We start from the raw sequence: 19460 nt of genomic DNA, 5'->3' as shown, positions 1-19460 counted from the left end.
TCCCTCCTTCCCCCACTTAGTGGTATTGATTGCTATTCATAATATAATCCGAAATTCCTCCCACCAATTTACATTCAGACAAATATTAACTTCATTGTAATTAAAAGGGTCAATTACAAGTTAAAAATCAGATGTTTTAAAAATATTTTGTATCTATCACTAATATTTTAGTTGAAAACTGACATTTAAAAAAATCACATTTACTTTTCACTATTTGCTCTTACTTGTGTTTTGCTCTGTTTGGACAATAAAACTAGATGAAGGAGTTACACTCTTTTTTTGAACAAATTACATTTTCAGATTTTCATCCATAGCACAATGCTCCAACGTCTGATTTGCAATCACTGTAGGTGGAAGTTTAAGTACCAACCAATACTGGTGAAATTATAAACAAACAAAAACACCACCCCCCCAACATTAGTTTTTTCTTAAACCTTTTTAAAAACGTCTACAAGTTACGCTCTGATTCAACAAGGTATTTCACCATGTGCCTAATTTTTAAGCATGTGAGTAGTCCCACCTCAATGGGACAGCTACATGTTTCAATTTAGGCATGTGCTTAAATACTTTACTGAACTGGGAAGTAACTTACACAAGATCATAATGTAAGCTCAGTAGCATACCTGCAATTAGAACTCCAGAGTCCTGACTCCTAGTCCTAGCCTCTGATTACTAGACAACACTTCGTACCAATACCCACACCAGTAAATATAGGATGAAATTTGTCCCCATTGAAGTGGGACCAGGAATTTAACCCATAATATTTTATAAAACAAGTATGAATGTATTCATAGTTTTATTATTATTATTATTCCTAATCAAGAAGTAAAGAGAAAGAAAAGACATCATGGGGTCTACCCTACAGGCATACATTACTCATATTAGCATCAATGGGATTTAAAATTAAATATAGAGAGGATACTATTGATCTGAATGTATTCAATTGTACATTTAAGGAATCTCACAAAATGCTTATAAATATGATCATTCTTTCTAACATTATACAGCATATTTATTCTAATGATGTTAAATATCTAGTCCATTAAAGCCTGGAATAGTTTATTTCTATTTTAAAGTTATTCTCTTTTTTAGCCATTATAAGAATGGAAGTAACCATATTTTAAATATATTTAGAGAAGAACTAATAAGTCTCCCATTAGGCAAAGGGATCCCGCTAATGAGATACTCAAGATGAATTCTATCCTAGTGAGAAATTCTTTCCAGAAGATTTTGGAACAGCCCCAAAAACATATGAATGAAAGATCTGGAATGCCACTTACATTACCACTGTGTGTCCTTGATGGAGACTCCAGCTGAGAACTTTCTATCGGGTGGTTTTGCTGAATAAGATGAGGGGTTTTGTTTTTTTAGCTTTTTGTTTTTTTTAAGGTTTGCACATAGGTCATCCTAGGTAGAATTTGATGAATGTAGACCAACCTGTGCCCTTAGTAAAACCACTGAGTCACTGCATCCAACCTTGCTCCATTAAACACAAAGAGTCTTGCTATTGATTTCAGCAGGACCAGGATTTGGCCTACTGAGTACAATAGAATTCCTCTGGATTTATACGAGTATAGAAGAGAGTGGAATTCAGTCCTGAATAGTCAGATTGAAACTCAATTTATATATTTTTCTTTGGATATTTTACTCTAATAACTGTTTTAATGTTCTGATGCTAATTTCTGTTTTATGCCATTTTTATTTTAAAAAATGAAAAGCTTGTTAATTGTGGAAAGTTATGTTTTACTTACAAATAACAGAGCTGAGATGCTTTGTCCCATAGATTTTTGTTAATAATTTTCTATCTGCTATAAAATGTTGTGTATAAAAATTATTTTAAATTATATCTGGAAAATATATCAGGAAGATTTCCCGGGTTAATTAACCATGCTAAGGTCCCAAACAGAAAATGATATCCAAGCAGATGGACTCTTACTCACATGAAATAGCATACCAACATCAAGGACTCCTAGCAGGCATATGCATTGCAGAACTGGGGCCCAACTTTACAGTCCAGCTGGCCAAATTCTACTTCTCCACTCACCTGAGGTAATGGCTTGGATGCATATATAATGTTTTTCCCCATTTTTATCGTCATCATCAAGAGGGTTGGTAAGGTACCATGCTTTCCTCACAAGACAATATTTAAATTGCTAATCTATTTTAGTCTTACTGGTGGCTTCTTTTAATTGCTTAAGTCAAGGTCAAAAAGCTCAAAAATTAATAAAAAACCAAAGAATTAAGGGTGCTATTTTGATATTAACTTTGTAATTTAAGAAACACAAACAACGGTCTTCTTTTTGTATCACACCAATGAATATGGAAGCCAGATCTGGTTTCCCAGAGAGAAATGATTAAAAGCCAGAAATAGCCCAATGACCACAGGAAATCTTTGAGAGGCAAAATGGGGACAATGTTCTCCTGAGAAAACAATAATATTTCTGATGTGGTCATTCATGTCTCTTTTAATACAATGCAGATTTTTTTAAAAACAAAAGTATATGCATAGAATAGAATTAAACAATTTTGACTAACAAAAACATCTGAAAAAGTAAATAGCTATAGACACATACGTGACACAGTACTTGACATCATAATATCAATGTGAAGCTTCCTTCTGAAGCAGAACCAACCAGACCTTTGATTGTCAGCATTAATGGTGTTTTTGCCCCATCACAGTAAAAGGCCGCCAGCCTGCAGTGAGGTCTTTAAAGTCAGGTTTCACTGCATCTTCCTATGATCTTAATGTTGGACATAAAAGTTCGCAGAAACAATCAGAGAAAAACTCTTTAAAATAGTTCCAGTTTATAGACCCCTCCCAGAGGAATTCAGTAAAGGAATGTAAACCTAAAGATTTATTTTTCTGTTCAGGTCATGGCTGGGGTAGCCCACTATGTTACTGAACTCCCTAGTCTGAAACTGAGAGCAACACTAAGTTAACAGGCCTCTGTGGGTAAAAATTCATGAGATACCCCTCTGTAGGTCATGCATTTTCACTGAAGTTATTGCATTAAACAGATCAATGGCATTGTTTCAAAAAGGGCACACGGCCAATAACCTACCTCAACGTAGTCTTTGGCATGGCCCCAGTCTCTTTTAGCATCCAGATTGCCCAAACTGAAATATTCCATCTGTCCGAGGTGAATCTTAGCTACTGATCGGCTAATTTTTCGAGTCACAAAGTTAGCCCCTGAAACAGAGATAAAAGATATTATCAGCATAGTCACATGATGGATAACTGTCTCCTAGTGGAATCCCAAAGCTCAGCTCACAGCAACTTCTTTCAGTCTGTAACCGCCTCCCCCCCACACACACTACCTAAACCATATCATCATTTATCATTTGAGTAAGCTAAGAAGCTCGAAATATAAGTGTCACATTATCTCCACTTTCACAGCAAACGTCTTTGTTTGTGGGACTTCTGAAGCATTCCTAATTTGCTGCCTCAGTATTCAACCCAGGCAGAAAGCCAATGAAAATCAATTGGAATGTCAGTTTCTAAACACAAAATGCAAAAGGTTACATAAAGAATGGAAGACAGGCATCTAAGACCATCCTCATCTTAAAAAAAAAAAAAAAAAAAAAAAAAAAAAGGTCTCTTAGTAAAGCTGCTGTGAGACCATCCGAAATTTAAATTTTCTTCAAAAGGTTTTACTGGTTAACTAGAAAAGAAGAATAAATTCATTGACTAATTTGGGATTCTCTGTCTCCACATTTGAGTAAGACATTGACACAGTGATAATAAACTCTACCATTTGGGAATTGCACACAGCTATACCATACCACAAATAGCTTGGTTCTACATATTTGATTGCAAAATTCACAAGCCTGTGCCTTTCTCCTTGTAGAGTTGTTTCAAATAACATTTGGCTTTTCATATCTTTGCATCACAACACAGTTCTTTAGATACTATAATACTAAGACTATGACTTCTATACTAATAAAAAAACACTGAGCAACTGTTTGCTCCAAAAAAGAAAGTTAACAGAACCAGTACTGGGGACTCAGAGTCAGGCTAAACAAGCTCAATGATATTAGTACCCTAATGCACTACATTAATACTATGGAGCATAATCATTTCTCTTTCTAAAATGATTATTGGTTTGTTGTTTCCGTTTGAATAAAGGATTGCTCATAACTAAAAGACTGGAAGGAAATCAGTGCGTCTACAACTAGACATATTCATGATACAAAACAGCTCTTATGAGATCTACCTGTACATTTTCTATAGTTTGTCTTAGAAATGGCGTTTCTTTGGACTTACTGCATGATATATATTGCATATTCCAAACCAAAACCTTCTGTCACACAAAATAAGAAAACCATAGATACTGCTTGTGTGCTGTTTGACTGTCCCACAAAGTAAAAAATGGGATTATTTCTTTTGTACCATGAGCATCATAAGAATTGAAAAATTAAAGTCCCTCAGATCAGATTTATCAAAAGGATTCAGAGATATTTTGCTTTAGTCTGTCAAATGTTAAAGACTAAATGACATTCTGGTTTACTGGTTATTTTAAATTTTTAGGGAATCTTCTGTGATTACAGTTTTTATATTCTCTGGAAAAGCGACTACATATGTAGTAGACCACTGCACAGTTTGACACAGAGTCAGATTTTCTAAAGACTGTGCACGCAAAATGTGTGCCCCCAACCTGTTTGTGTGTAAACTCTGATGTGTGAACACAAACATGCTTACGTGCATATGCAAACGAGTGTGGGCATGCATGCACATTGGAAGGTTTGGGCAATGCACCCAAATGCAAATGCACTTTGGAAAAATCTAGTTCTGAAGTGATATTTTTTAATACATATGTTTGAAAAGTCAATGTGATGACTGATGTGTGCGTGCTGCCTTCTTGCTTTATTACTTCCTGTTATGCTCGTTTCATGCTCCCTGAACTCAGTGTTCCAGTTTGTGTGTGTGCGCGCGCGTGTGTGTACACACATAGCGCTGGGTGTGTGCAGTTACTCAGCGCCTGCCATATGGACTGTTATGTTTTGTTCACACTGTTGCTGACTAACTGGTTCATGGTTATTACATGTTTTGAAGACCACCTACATGGGATCTTGCTTCAATTTCCTTGAGCTTCAGAATTGCTGTTCTGGGTGCATCAGAATGATACTATCAGTAATAATCAACAGAACAATTCATTATAATTAAAATGTGTTAATAAATCAAAATGTTACACATTAGCTGAAATTAAAAAAATTCAGAAACTAAATCTAAGCACATGGACTAGAATTATAAAAAATGAAACTTCCTTCCTTTTGATGGCAATGTGGGATAATGGAAGAGACTGTGGTCTAGAAAATAAAGCAAGGAATCCTGATTAGGACACTTTGGGTCTAATTCTGCTCTTAGGCCCAATACTGTTATGAGCTCATGCAGACAAACACCTATATGTAGCTCATTGCAGGAAATATTACTGCAGTCTTGAAAAAGCTATGTACTGTAACTCCTCTGTGCATTGGCTTGTTATCTGCAAAATGAGTATGGGTGATGCACTTCACTAATAAAAAGAACGAGGAGTACTTGTGGCACCTTAGACTAACAAATCTCACTTCACTAATGTCGGTGGCAAAACTCCCACCAACATGGATGGGGCCAGGATTTCACCCAGCGTATTCTGCATCTTATTTAATGTTAGTAAGGTGCTTTGAGATCTTCACGTGTATTCTTATTATTTGTAAAAGTGGAATTTATTTTAACTACTAGCCAAAACTATTAAGCACTACTCTAAGGTTTATCATTTTGCATTGAAAGTAGGTTATACTTCCTCCATGAACACAAGAGGCACTTTCAGCACTAAAGTCTTTTTCCAAGGACAGAGTTAAAGTATCCAGTCTTAGGTTTTAAACTGCAAGGGAGCAAAACTAGCAGTTTTCAGCACCACATTCCCATTCTCTGTATCAGCAGTGAGAGTTATAATCATCATCTGTATTGCAGCAAGCTTTACTGTGTTGAACTAGGCGGCTAAAGAATGACAGCTTCAGTTTTGGAATTATTATCTCCTGAGGGAACATAAAAAACAAATGTTTTGGGGAAAAATTGTTCTGAGTAATCAAGTTAACATAGTATTCAAGTACAATCAATACTACCTGGGAAATGGGAGAGGTATCACTGGCAACCAATACAATCAATCATTAGTGGTTAGGTGCAACAAGACAAAAAGTATTCACTACTTTTCTTGCTACAGAAATTATGTTCAAAAATTTCTTCTAAACAAACAGAATATACCCCCAAAGGCAGAAATGAAGGATTAGAGAGGATCAAGATAAAAAATCGGAAATGCTATTTTACAGGACTATTCTGCTAACCGTTCAGCAGAAATATTTCAGTTCTCTTACTCGAAATATCACATAAAAAGCAGCTAATGAAACCTAAGCTGCTGTTCATTTTGAGAAATGTGATCAGGAATTTTTTCATGCAATTCTGTACCAAGGACTGAATGATGTTTCAGAGGCATTAAAATGATGTGGTTCATAGATAATGTTTAAATACCAATTCTCTTCAAATGTAATATCTTAAAATATCCTATTATACTTCATGATTGATCTCATGCCATTAACTGCACATCAAAACTATAACTTAAACTGACGCCCACTACAGCCATACACAGTAGTTAACGTTATGACAGCAATTCCACTATAAAGCCCTATTTCTAGGGTTTATAATTTGGCTATATAAATTTGCTTTGGCCTGAAACTTGGCAGACATTATGTCTTGCTGCTTAGGAGTGATTCTATCTATAGATTTACATGTAGCTCTATAGATATCTTTATATAGCTAAAAATAAAATAAGGGCTTTGGCACAGAAATCGTTAGCTTCTTTCTTCCTTAAGAGGTCTTCAGGACTCTCTAAGGTTGTATCTGCAATAGCCTTTCCCCCCTAAAATTTCTCACCATTGCTATTACCAGAGCTGCCTCACTGGTAAGAGAAACAGTAGGAGCATAAGTATAGACTGAGCACAAGGTGGCTGGTGGGATTTTAACCACTCCATCATCCAGATTGGCTCTGAGATATGTTGATGATGAAGCAGCTAAAATGCCATTGGCTGACAATCTTTTCTGCACTAATACTTCTGCCATTATCTTCAACAGTGGAGCTGCTTTTATGGTAGCACTGTGAGAAATTTTAAGGAAAAAAAGTTCCTCCCATTTATCTCCCTCCATCCCTCAGTTCACAATCCAGTTGTGGCCCTCCCTCAGCTCACAACGGACATGGATATTTGTCTCAGTGTACTAGGAGTTAAGCTGTATTTAAAGCCTGTTTTGCATTCAAAATGACCAAAGGATTTAACTCCAAGTAAAACAATGACAGAATATTTTCTATCCATACAGAATAGCAGCACTGTGTAAATCACTGTGAAAAGTTGCATCTAATCAGCGAACAATCTGAAGGACTGTTTGTAATAAATACAAAATTATTATATTTTCCAAAGGTAGGATTTACAGTATTCTGTGGTGGGCACAAAAGTTAAATCCTAGCATACAGATTTATTAAAGGGACACAGAAATACACCAATAATCATCACTGGCAACAAAAATGTTATTTCAGTACATGTTCTCTATATAATTTTTCTTCACTAATTAAAATATTTTTTTCTCTTGGGAAATATGTCCTGGACAAGGACATGGCAGACATAAAAGAATTCTTTTAGAGAAAAAAAATTGAACATTGTTTTCATCATTAAAATGTAAAAGTGTACTTCTGTTCCAAGTTTATTGTATGCTGTTAACAGCACTTAGATCAGGGGTAGACAACCTATGGCATGCGTGCCAAAGGCGGCACGTGAACTGATTTTCAGTGGCACTCACTGCCCGGGTCCTGGCCACCGGTCCGGGGGGCTCTACATTATAATTTAATTTTAAATGAAGTTTCTTAAACATTTTAAAAACCTTATTTACTTTACATACAACAATAGTTTAGTTATATATTATAGACGTATAGAAAGAGACCTTCTAAAAATGTTAAAATGTATTACTGGCACACGAAACCTTAAATTAGAGTGAATAAATGAAGACTCGGCACACCACTTCTGAAAGGTTGCCGACCCCTGACTTAGGCTACATCTACACTACAGGGGGGAGTCGATTTAAGATACGCAAATTCAGCTACGTGAATAGCGTAGCTGAATTCGACATATCGCAGCCGATTTACCCCGCTGTGAGGACCACGGCAAAATCGACCTCCGCGGCTTCCTGTCGACGGCGCTTACGCCCACCTCCGCTGGTGGAGTAAGAGCGTCGATTAGGGGATCGATTGTCGCGTCCCCACGGGACGCGATAAATCGATCCCAGAGAGGTCGATTTCTACTCGCCGATTCAGGCGGGTAGTGTAGACCTAGCCTTAGATAATCAGAGCAGTGTTTCTCTTACTACAGGTTCACCCTTTTCCACCAAACTACTGATTTTTTAAAACAAACTTCATTTCATATTCTATAGGTGATTTGATCAAACACTTTTTTAAACCCTAATTTTTCTTTAAAATTATATTATTGATGTTGAAGCAAACAGCTAAGTTAGGTCATGACCCAACAAAACACTCTCATGCTTAACTGTAAGCATATGATGAGTAGTCTCATACATTGCTTAAGCAGAGTAGAGTTCCTTGGTAGAGGTGTCCCTGAACTCACAACATGCCTGGGAAGCCTTAAAGCTCAGTATTATAGTTTGGAACCTGCATTGCAGTTTTCATGGACCACCCTCTGTTTATGGGGTTCTTGGAGAAGCTGCAGTCAAGAGAGGCCATGGCAGGATGGCTTCATAAGAATGGCACGGTCACAGGGTAGGAGAGGGATCGTGGAAGATCCAGGACCAGTGCAGAAGAACAGCATACCAGCCCTTCTGAGATTCTGAGGAAGAACCACACCCATGTGCACTCTCCCATCCAAAGGGCTGTCATTTAGGCACTGCCCTGCACTGAGGGTGGTATGAAGCTGCCATTAGCTGCACAAGTACAGATTGTCCCTTCTGAGGTCCTGGCATCCAGGCTGACCAAGTCGGCTGGACTGTCCTTTTGGTTCTGTGGACTAGTGTGCAGTAGAAGCATGACCCCACCTCCTTCTTAACAGAGCAATGTGGGGGAGAAATCCCTGAGCTACCTCAAATGCAATGCACCATGACTGTCCCTCGTGAAGGACATTGAAACAGCATTGGGTGAGATGCCCTGCAACTCCATTCCCACCTGGCCCATACACTGTCAATTAATAATCATTTAAGTTACTGCACTAAAAGATATGTGCAAAGCAACACTGTTAGTTCCAAGAATTCAGTGCATGTGTTTTAAATTGTTTAGAGCTATCACATTATGTATACAAGTTGTCCTCAAAATCAAACTCAATGAAACAGATTTTTCAGTGACAGAGCAGTTAAAAATGTGTGTGCTGGTTTCCAGTGTTTTTGTCAGGGTCTAGCTAAAAATGGTTTAACCATTTAGAACCTTAATTCTCAGTATCAGTTGGTAACTATAGCTATTATCTTCATTTTAAAGCAGAAAATGCACAAACACTGTGCGTAACCTATCCTTGTTCCTTAGAACAGCGATTTTCAACCAGTGGTCTGTGGACCCTTGGGGGCTGCAGACTATGTCTAAGATTTCCAAAGGGCTCCGCACAGCCACTCGAAAAAATTTTAGGGGTGCACAAGTGAAAAAAGGTTGAAAACCACTGACTTAGAAGAATGTTTTAACATAGATTAAAATTGCAGCATTTTATTGAAAAGTACTTTTTTTTCAGTGGGAGTTTCTACAGTACTGTAAAATTTCCTCTGAAATTGTATCAGGTTCAAATGACCTGTTGAATTACTATGATGTAACCGGAAACATGTCTTGCTGCACTTATTGTTTATGAGCTTGTGCATGAATGTCCCTTTAAATGAGACTTGATAAATGTACAGGACCCAGTTCTCTGCAGACATAAATTAGAGCCACTGATGTCAATGTAGCCGTGCCAATTTATATCAGCAGAGAATCTGGCCCATAAAGTCAAAAGTGAATGAGTTACACAACTGATATAAAAAAAGTTCCATTGACATTATAACTTTGAATAAGAAAGAGAGAGAAAGAATACAAATCAGTTGCACAAAAATAAAGAGAATTTGATTAAATGCCAAAGGAAAAGCATCTGAGGGAAATTTCCATTTGGTCCATAATTCAAACTGCTGTGCTTAACTACTGCTGTATAGTCAATATTCTTCAGAATGCTTCTTTCCTTGTGGACTCCTGAACTACAGCATTATCCTGTTTTTTTGATGTTTCCCATTTAAGTCAGACTACATATCCTATAAGGACAGAAGAGACAATCAAGATCACCCACTGTTTTGAGACCACTACAAAACTTAAGCACAATGGTGTGAATTAAGGACAGAAAGTTAGCCAGGAAATGCATAATTTGGCTTTGTCCTAGTAAGTCAGATCCTTAAATAATTTTTTAATTAAAATATTATATATGTGTGTGTGTGTGTATATATATTATGTATATATATGTATATATATATTAACAACATTAAGTGTGCGAAGTCAAGCATGCAATAATTAGGAAATGCCGGAATTAACCTTAATTCAGCCCCTTTGTTTATACGTATTATGATATAGTTTTATGATACATCCCCAGAGCAGGTCCAGTCTTTAATTGCAAAATATTTTTTCCCACAGGACCCATGTCTCATCAGTGCACAGGATGGACCTGCTTCGTAGATGAATCAGGGTCATGTAGTGAAGGAAGCTATTGTCTGCAGGACCCTTGATTTATTTCTTTAAGAAGCTGGAAGGTGCAGGAAGAGAAAGGAGAATTTGGTTAAAATAGTTAGAACCCAGCTCTCCAGAGCAGCATTTATCTCTGCCTCTGCCACAGAGTTCGTATGTGATGCTGGGTAAGTCACTAAAACAAAATTTTCACTATTTGTGTGTTCCTCTTTTTCTGGGTGCTGGACTTCAGACCCTGGGGTCTGATCTGCAGAAGGTCTGATCTGCAGAAGGGCTGAGCACTCACAACTCCAACTGAAGTCAATGAGAGCTGTGCTTTTTGCATATAAAGTGCTATATAATGCTCAATACTCTGAAAAATCAGGTCCCCAGGTGTCTTAAATTGGGCATCCAAAACTAGTGTACACTTTTGAATTTATTCTCTGGGCCTCAGTTCCCCATCTGTAAAATGGAGATAATACAGTATCCCGTCATCTTACAGAAGTGTTGTGAAAATAAATTCATTAACATCTGTGATGCACTCAGATACTACAGTGATGAACAGCATGAGAAAAAGTCCATGAAGAAATTAATAATCCTGTTTTCAGAGCAGGGTTTGAATACTGTGCAGTAAATAAGGCCAGGGGCCACACAATAAGGATAAAAAAAATACTTACTAAGTATATTATTGTGTAACTAAAGATTATATCATAAAACATACACACGAGTGGGCTGAACTCAGGTTGCTCAGGCAACCTTAATTTCCTAACTTTTGAGTGCTTGACTTTGCCCCCTTAAATGTTCTTTTCGTGTATTTTACATTTATATTCTCTTATAGACACTGCTGAATTAGGATTAAAGAGAAAGCAACAACAACTTTTGTGCTCATTGAGCATATAAACTTCTGATTCCAGTTCTAATCTAGAACCCACTCCACTCCCTAAACCAGACTCCTGCATTTTACAGGGCTTCCAAGTTGCAGTAAAGAGTCAAATGTTCTCAATGGGCAGTTTGGAGGGGGAGAAAAATCATTCAAATTTAACCCTGAACCCCACATGAACCCAACCCTTGGAGGCTGAATATTTTCCACTCTCCTGCCATCTGCTGCTCCATTGCACGTGGTAATCTTTGGCAACCCCACTGAGAGCTGCCTGGGCTATGGCTCTGTTCAGACAGGGTGTAGAAAGAAAAGACACTGAGAATGTCATGGCTGACTGACCAGACTACTGAGATCAGAGAGATTATGCCTCGTTTGCTCACCAAGCCCTGCCAAAAGCAACACTAGTTAACTGCAGGTACTCAAAACCCAACAGGCAAGTTTAAAGGAATTTTAGGCTTAAAAGAGGACCATTCATAATGTGCATTTGTTGGGGATACTGTAACTACCACCTTTTGGCAATTATTCATCAGTGAGTCTTTAAAAGAAAGTTCACTCTGCCCACCATTTAATACATTTTCTTTCAGATATTATTCACAGTTGCACCTGATTTGGAGTTAAAGGACAGACAAGTCCAGAGAAGACCCAGGGTTTATCAAAGAATAAACAAAAAGGACTTAATAGCCATCCCACTGAATGGAGATAAACAGAGAAAATCCACAGTTGTTATTGTAAAACAGCTACACTCTGTTTTTCTCCAGGCTCTGAAATGTTGCACAGTATGGAAGCATGAGGGCTTGAAACTTACATGCATAACCCTTATATATCATCTCATGACAAGGGACCTCCCTCGTGCCAGAGTAAAATCTATCTCTCATCACAGGCACCTCCAATTCTAAATAAAATGGTCGGAGAATCTGCTCCCAGAAATTCTGATTCAGGAAAGATCATTTTAAAGTCCCTACAGTATCATTTTCCTTATGTCCCTCTGTTTTGAGTTTGTGACCCACACTTTGTCCACATTTTGTTCTTAACACTTTCAGGGGTACTGCACAGCACGTTTACATACAGAGTGCACTGTACATTCCAAACAGGTGAATGTAAAAATTTAGGACTATTTAAGAACTGGGTTAGAACTGGAAAAGCAAATTATATTATACATCTTCCTAAAAGTAATGATATGCCGTTACATTCCCACCCTCACCTTCACTTATTTCAACCAGCAGCAGTAGGAAGTGAAGGTACAGCAGTCGAGCACGGATTATGAAAACGGCCGTGACTCTCCCTGATCTCTGTTCTGGGGAACAGTCAAACACGCTACAGTGGGACAAGCCACAGGAGCTTCAGAGCTGTGGTTGGTGAGTGGTTGGTGTGACTATGTGCTGTTCCAGTCACTAAAGATCACTGAGTGCTGTTGCTCTTAACAGGCAGCTGCTGCCATTCTGTCCCCTTCCCTGTTGCTCCACTCTGTCTGCCTGGCTGGGAATTAGGAAGGAAGACAGAAAAAGCCACATGAGAGAGGAGGAGCAGACATCTCCCCCACAACCCCAGCTGCTTTGGAGCCAACAGGCCCTGTTGTTTTGATGATTCCTGGCCCCATTTAGTCTTATTTCCTCTCTGCCTGCCAGAAGCACAAAGTGCAGGTGAGAATATTGCAAGGCCCTCAGCATCACATGGGGACTTAGCTAAAATGCTTCCCTCCTGGAAATCACTTCTCTTTACTAGAATTAGAAACAATAGCCCTGATTCTGATCTTAGGTATGTGGGTTTTACACCCGTGTATCCCATCAATTACAATGGAGTCATTCCTGGTTTATACCCGTGTAAACAAAAGGAGAGACTGGCCCATTTGTTAAAATTATTAAGTAAAAAAAAATATATAAATCCCACATTCCACAGTATTTTATTTTCGGTATAGACATGCATCCTTACAAGAATAGGTTTGAAATGCAAAGCTGGCTGTTATTGTTCTTTTTGACAGCTTTCTTAGTTAAGCTTCTTTGAACAGGACCTTCTCTAACAGCCCCTTTTTTTGACTCATAACCTTAGTGACAGTCAAGCAGCCAGGCAGAGCCACTTCATATAATTTATTACGCGAAGCAGCTTTTAATAAAAAATGCACTGGCAGGTAGCCATGTTAAAGCAGGAAAGGCCCAGTAAGAACCTCCTACAATATAAAAGTCTCTGTTGTTCTCATTACTGTGAAGCAGGAAAACCTTTTAAAGGCTTTTGATCCAAACTGTCATTCGACAGAGACTGTGGACAAGACAAATGGCTGTAAAACAAGGCAATTGGATTTCCTACCGCTACAATATCTTACTTGGCTCCCATGACACAATTTCTCTGTTATTCTCTCTTGCCGTGGTAAAGTAAACTTACGGGCTACCCAGAAAACAGATGAGTGTAATCAGGCCTTTATAAATGATATCTTTTCACCCAAGGAAAGCAAATAACTTTGCTTCCCCTATAATAACTGTTTCTAATACTTCATTTATTCTTTAAATTGTTTATAAAACACTTCAAGAGAGGTCAAGCTCAGAGGGCAATAATAATTAAAGATTAAGGAGAGCATCTAAGTATTTTGTGCCTGTGAGTAAACACTATGGCAATTGTTATGATATGGAAAACATCTATTAAGAGTTTGGCTCTGTATTTATTTATGAGTTTCTTGATTCATATGTTGCTTGCATCCCACCCGGATTCTTCACCTTTCTTACACCTATTTTCAATTCATGTTTAAGCAGCTGCAGTGTTTCATGCAAAGCTATCAATGAAAATAATCATAGCCTTCATCACACCCTTCTTTGGAAAATTCTCTTGAAATTTTCCCCAAATCCCTCCAGGAGGCATCGGTTCTCCCCACATAATGAGCTAGAGGTTCCAGTCCACAGGAGGAAAGGACCCTGCACTAGCTTTGGGGACAATGGCAGTTCTTTGGTCTCTGGCAATTTGCTTCTATTGGAACTCAGATACAAGGGCATCTTCTGGCTACAGCTGCTTGAGGAACCATCCTTGGGTAGGAAGAGGGGGCAGAGAAAGGGTAATATATATTAGTTCTGTGTTATCTTTTTGCATGGAAACTCCATGGCTAGTGGCAAGTTTATGTCCCTCCAGCTGCTCCCAGCCTGTTGCATCCTTGCTGCTTCCACATGGGTGCAGTCCTCCAAGCACAGAGAAGTTCATCTGTTCCCCACTTTTTCCTCACAGGTCAGGGCTAGTAGGCATGTGAGCTCTATGGTATTACACAGGAGGCAGCAGTGGACAACCAAACCCAGTTCCTCACTCTACGGAGCCATATGAGCACCAGGAACTTCCCTCCTCCCAAAAGGGAACTTCAAAATGTCTCTACCCAGTTCCAGAGTTGGGGAGGGGCATGACTTGACAGCCCCTCTTCCCCATCCCCTCCATGGGGAACATCCACTGACCTTCACACATCCCAGTGGCCTGGGATATCAACATTTCCCCGCCCCACAGTACATGATGCTTATCTCCAATTTTAGGAGAGAAATTAGGATGATGGGCATGGAGCTGGAACCAGGGGTTATGAAGTGGGAAAGGGGTGATGCTGCAGCCAAAAATATGGATTTCCAAGGTTTAAATAAAGGGAGATATATTTAAAATAAGGGAATGAAGAATTTATACCCATAGCAAATTTTTTTACATAAATGTATGTATGCATGCGTACACACACACACACACTCTCTCTCTCTCTCACTCCTGTCTTATGGGCAGGGTGAAATGCAAATTTAAAAACAGAAAAAGGATATAAATAAAAAAGACTAGGATTAAAAATATTTGTAAGCAATGGAGCAGGCAGAGTTCAATAGAAAGAGACTACCAGCATCAGGGGGTAGCCATGTTAGTCTGTATCCACAAAAACAACAAGGAGTCTGGTGGCACCTTAAAAACTAACAGATTTATTTGGGCATAAGCTTTCGTGGCTAAAAAACCTCACTTCTTCAGATGCATCTTAAGGTGCCACCAGACTCCTTGTTGTTTTTGTACCAGCATGGCTGTGTAACTAGTCATGTGCCTATTTTTATCATGTTTGCTTAGTTTATACATTTTACCTCGTCTCCCACATCACCCGTTCTCTGATTTGTCTTTGTAACATCAATCCTGCAACTGGATCGGCTAGTGTAGACATCTTCATCCCAATGAAGTTAATGGGCTTATGCATGGGCAATGTGCTAGCTGGTTTCATTACAAGATTGAGGTTTTAGGGCTTATTCTTATTAATTTATTCTTAACTTTAAACACATGAACAAGCCCATTAATTTCAATGGCACTGCTCCTGTGCTTAAACTTAAAAATGTGTTTAAATACTTTACTGGGATCCGGCCTGAGTGCTTTAACACCTTGTAGGACCAAGCCAATGGGTAATCTCAATGAAATCAGCGAAGTACCTGTGTAATTCTTTGCAGGATCAAAGCCTAAGCCTGCATCTACACCAAGGAGACTGTACCAGCATAGCTATGTCAGTGTAGCTTTGCCAGCATAGCCCCGTAATGTAGACGTAGCCTACATCAATGGAAGGGGTTTTTCCATTGGTGTAGGAACACCACCTTCTAGAACAAAGTTACCTACGTTGACGGAAGCATTCTTCCAACAGCATAGCTCATGGGGGCTGAGTCAGGGGAGTATCTGAGTCAGGGGAGTAGTGTTTTCACACCTCTGACTGACATATCTATATCCATCTAGCTTTTAAATATAGGCCAAGCCTTAGATTGGAAGCTTTTAGGGGAAGCAAGCTTTTATTCTGCTGTGTTTGTTCAGCACAGTGGAGATACAAGCTACTCGGAATACATTTGACCACTGTTGCAATGCAATACCCCGAGCCTGCTAGGTGTTCCCTAGCATTGGACCCGTGACTGTTGGAAGCCCAATGAATTCGTTTTGCAATTTACAGAACAGGATAAGACAGCAAGCCAGAAAGACTACCATTTTGCAAATATATGTGGAGCAAAGAATATAGATTCTAATTAGGCTTGAATAAGGCCTGGTCTACACTATGACTTTAATTGGGATTTAGCAGCGTTAAATCGAATTAACCCTGCACCCGTCCACACAACGAAGTGATTTATTTAGAAATAAAGGGCTCTTAAAATCGATTTCTGTACTCCACCCCAAGGAGCGGAGTAGCGCCAAAATCGATATTGTCATTTCGAATTAGGGTTAGTGTGGCCGCAATTCGATGGTATTGGCCTCCGGGAGCTATCCCACAGTGCACCATTGTGACCGCTCTGGACAGCAATCTGAACTCGGATGCACTGGCCAGGTAGACAGGAAAAGCCCCGCGAACATTTGAATTATATTTCCTGTTTGCCCAGTGTGGAGAGCACAGGTGACCACAGATAGCTCATCAGCACAGGTAACCATGCAGGCTGATAATCGAAAAAGAGCACCAGCATGGACCGTACGGGAGGTACTGGATCTGATCGCTATATGGGGAGAGGATTCAGTGCTAGCAGAACTTTGTTCGAAAAGACAAAATGCCAAAACTTTTGAAAAAATCTCCAAGGGCATGATGGAGAGAGGCCACAATAGGGACTCAGATCAGTGCCGCGTTAAAGTCAAGGAGCTCAGACATGCCTATCAAAAAACAAAGGAGGCAAACGGTTGCTCCGGGTCAGAGCCGCGGACATGCCACTTCTACGCCAAGCTGCATGCAGTTCTAGGGGGGGCCGCCACCACTACCCCACCTCTGACAGTGGATTCCGAGGCAGGGATAATCTCATCAGCTACACCTGAGGATTCTGCGGACGGGGAAGAGGAGGAGGAGGACGAGCTTGCGGAGAGCACTCAGCGCTCCATTCTCCCCAACAGCCAGGATCTTTTTCTCAGCCTGACTGAAGTACCCTCCCAAGCCAGTGTCCAAGACCATGACCCCATGGAAGGGACCTCAGGTGAGTTTACCTTTTAAAATATAAAACTTGTTTTAAAAGCAAGCGTTTTTTAATGATTACTTTGCCCTGAGGACTTGGGATGCATTCGCGGCCAGTACAGCTACTGGAAAAGTCTGTTAACGTGTCTAGGGATGGAGCGGAAATCCTCCAGGGACATCTCCATGAAGCTCTCCTGGAGGTACTCCAAAAGCCTTTCCACAAGGTTTCTGGGCAGTGCAGCCTTATTCCGTCCTCCATGGTAGGACACTTGACCACGCCATGCTTGCAGCAAGTAATCTGGTATCATTGCATGACAAAGCCTGGCAGTGTATGGTCCCGGTGTTTGCTGGCATTCAAGCAACATCCGTTCTTTATCTCGCTGTGTAATCCTCAGGAGAGTGATATCGCTTATGGTAACCTGGTTGAAATACAGGAATTTAATTAAGGGGACAGAGGTGGCCGTTCCTACTGGGCTGTTTGCCTGTGGCTGAAAAGAAATCCTTCCCTGCAGTTAGGCAAGCGCGGGGGGGGGGGAGGGGGGGGGGGGAAGGGAGGAATTGGCCCAGAGATTTTCGCGTTTGGCTAGCAGGGATCTTCCTTGATACCAGCCACGCGGTGGGGGGAGGGGTAAAGCGATCATCCAGAGAATTGGATGGGGGGGGAGTTAGTTTGTTTTCTGCTGCTGAAGGTTAACGGGAAAACCACGCACTCAACGGACTTTGCCTGGTATGTGGGAAAGGAGAGCGCAGAAGCCGAAAGACAATGGCTTACCATGGCCGCGTGCAAGCCGAATTCTGTTGCCCGGACCTGCGTCTGTGATCTCTAGCAGCAAAGCCACAGGCACTCAATATTAAGAGGCAAAATGTGACCTTGCACAGAAATCACATGTGCTATGTAATGTGAATAGTGTTGGTCACCGTGAAAGAGTAGGCTGGGTCCCCAAGAATAACTATTGTTCTGCAAAATGTATCTTTTTAAAAAATTCTCTCCTTTTTTCCCCTCCCTCCAGCAGCTGCAAATTTTTCAAGCCTCCCTCCTCCGTCCCGAAGACTATCTCAGATAAGGCGTCAGAAAAAGAAGACACGAGACGAGATGTTCGCAGAAATCATGGAATCCACCTGCAGTGAAAGAGCTCATCTGAATGAGTGGAAGGACACAGTTTCAAAGTATAGGAAAGAAGCCAGTGAACGTGAGGACAGGCGGGACCAACGTGAGGACAGGAGGGACCAACGTGAGGACAGGAGGGACGCTCGAGATGAGAGGTGGCGGCAGGAAGATCAGAGGAGGCAGGATGCAACGCTGGGGCTGCTGCATGAGCAAACAGACATGCTCCGGGGCCTGGTGGAGCTTCAGGAACAGCAGCAGGATAACAGAGTGCTGCTACAGCCCCTGTATAACCCCCCTCCCCCCTCACCATGTTCCTTAGCCTCCTCACCCAGACGTGTAAGAACACGGGGGGCGGGGGGAGGCTCCGTACACCCTCCCATTCCACCCCAGTGGACAGCCCAAGCAAAAGGCTGTCATTTTTTTAACCTTTTTTTAGTGGCCTTTTCCTTCCTGCCGATCCTCCTCCCAAACCCCACCCGGGTTCTCTCCCTCTTTTTATAATCAATTAATAAAGAATAAATGATTTTTAAATGATAGTGACTTTATTTCCTTTGAAAGCAAGCTGGGGGAAGGGGGAGGGTGGGTTCCTTACAGAGAATGAGTCAATAAAGGGGGCGGGTTTTCATGAAGGAGAAACAAACAGAAATTTCACACTGTAGCCTGGCCAGTCATGAAACTGGTTTTCAAAGCTTCTCTGATGCACAGCACTTCCTGGTGTGCTCTTCTAATCGTCCTGGTGTCTGGCTATGCGTAATCAGCAGCCAGGCGATTTGCCTCAGCCTCCCACCCCGCCATAAAGGTCTCCCCCTTACTTTCACAGAGATTGTGGAGCACACAGCAAGCAGAAATAACAATGGGGATATTGGTTTGGCTGAGGTCTGAGCGAGTCAGTAACGATCGCCA

The 19460-nt window shown here is 40.4% G+C and overlaps 1 protein-coding gene across 2 annotated transcripts in view; it reads right to left on the bottom strand.

Moving 5' to 3' along the window:
• The window catches only part of GMDS (GDP-mannose 4,6-dehydratase), a 554262-nt gene that overhangs the window by 279069 nt on the left and 255733 nt on the right, over nucleotides 1–19460 (bottom strand). For both annotated transcript variants that reach the window (XM_034762222.1, XM_034762220.1), the window contains exon 7: nucleotides 3063–3190. In XM_034762222.1, coding sequence (XP_034618113.1) covers nucleotides 3063–3190 — 128 coding nt within the window. The remainder of the gene's footprint in view (nucleotides 1–3062; nucleotides 3191–19460) is intronic.

The sequence above is a fragment of the Trachemys scripta genome, chromosome 2 (assembly GCF_013100865.1).
Source record: "Trachemys scripta elegans isolate TJP31775 chromosome 2, CAS_Tse_1.0, whole genome shotgun sequence".
NCBI lineage: Eukaryota > Metazoa > Chordata > Testudines > Emydidae > Trachemys > Trachemys scripta.
The sequence above is the reverse complement of the archived record's forward strand: the minus strand, read 5'-3'. Positions and strand labels throughout refer to the sequence as shown.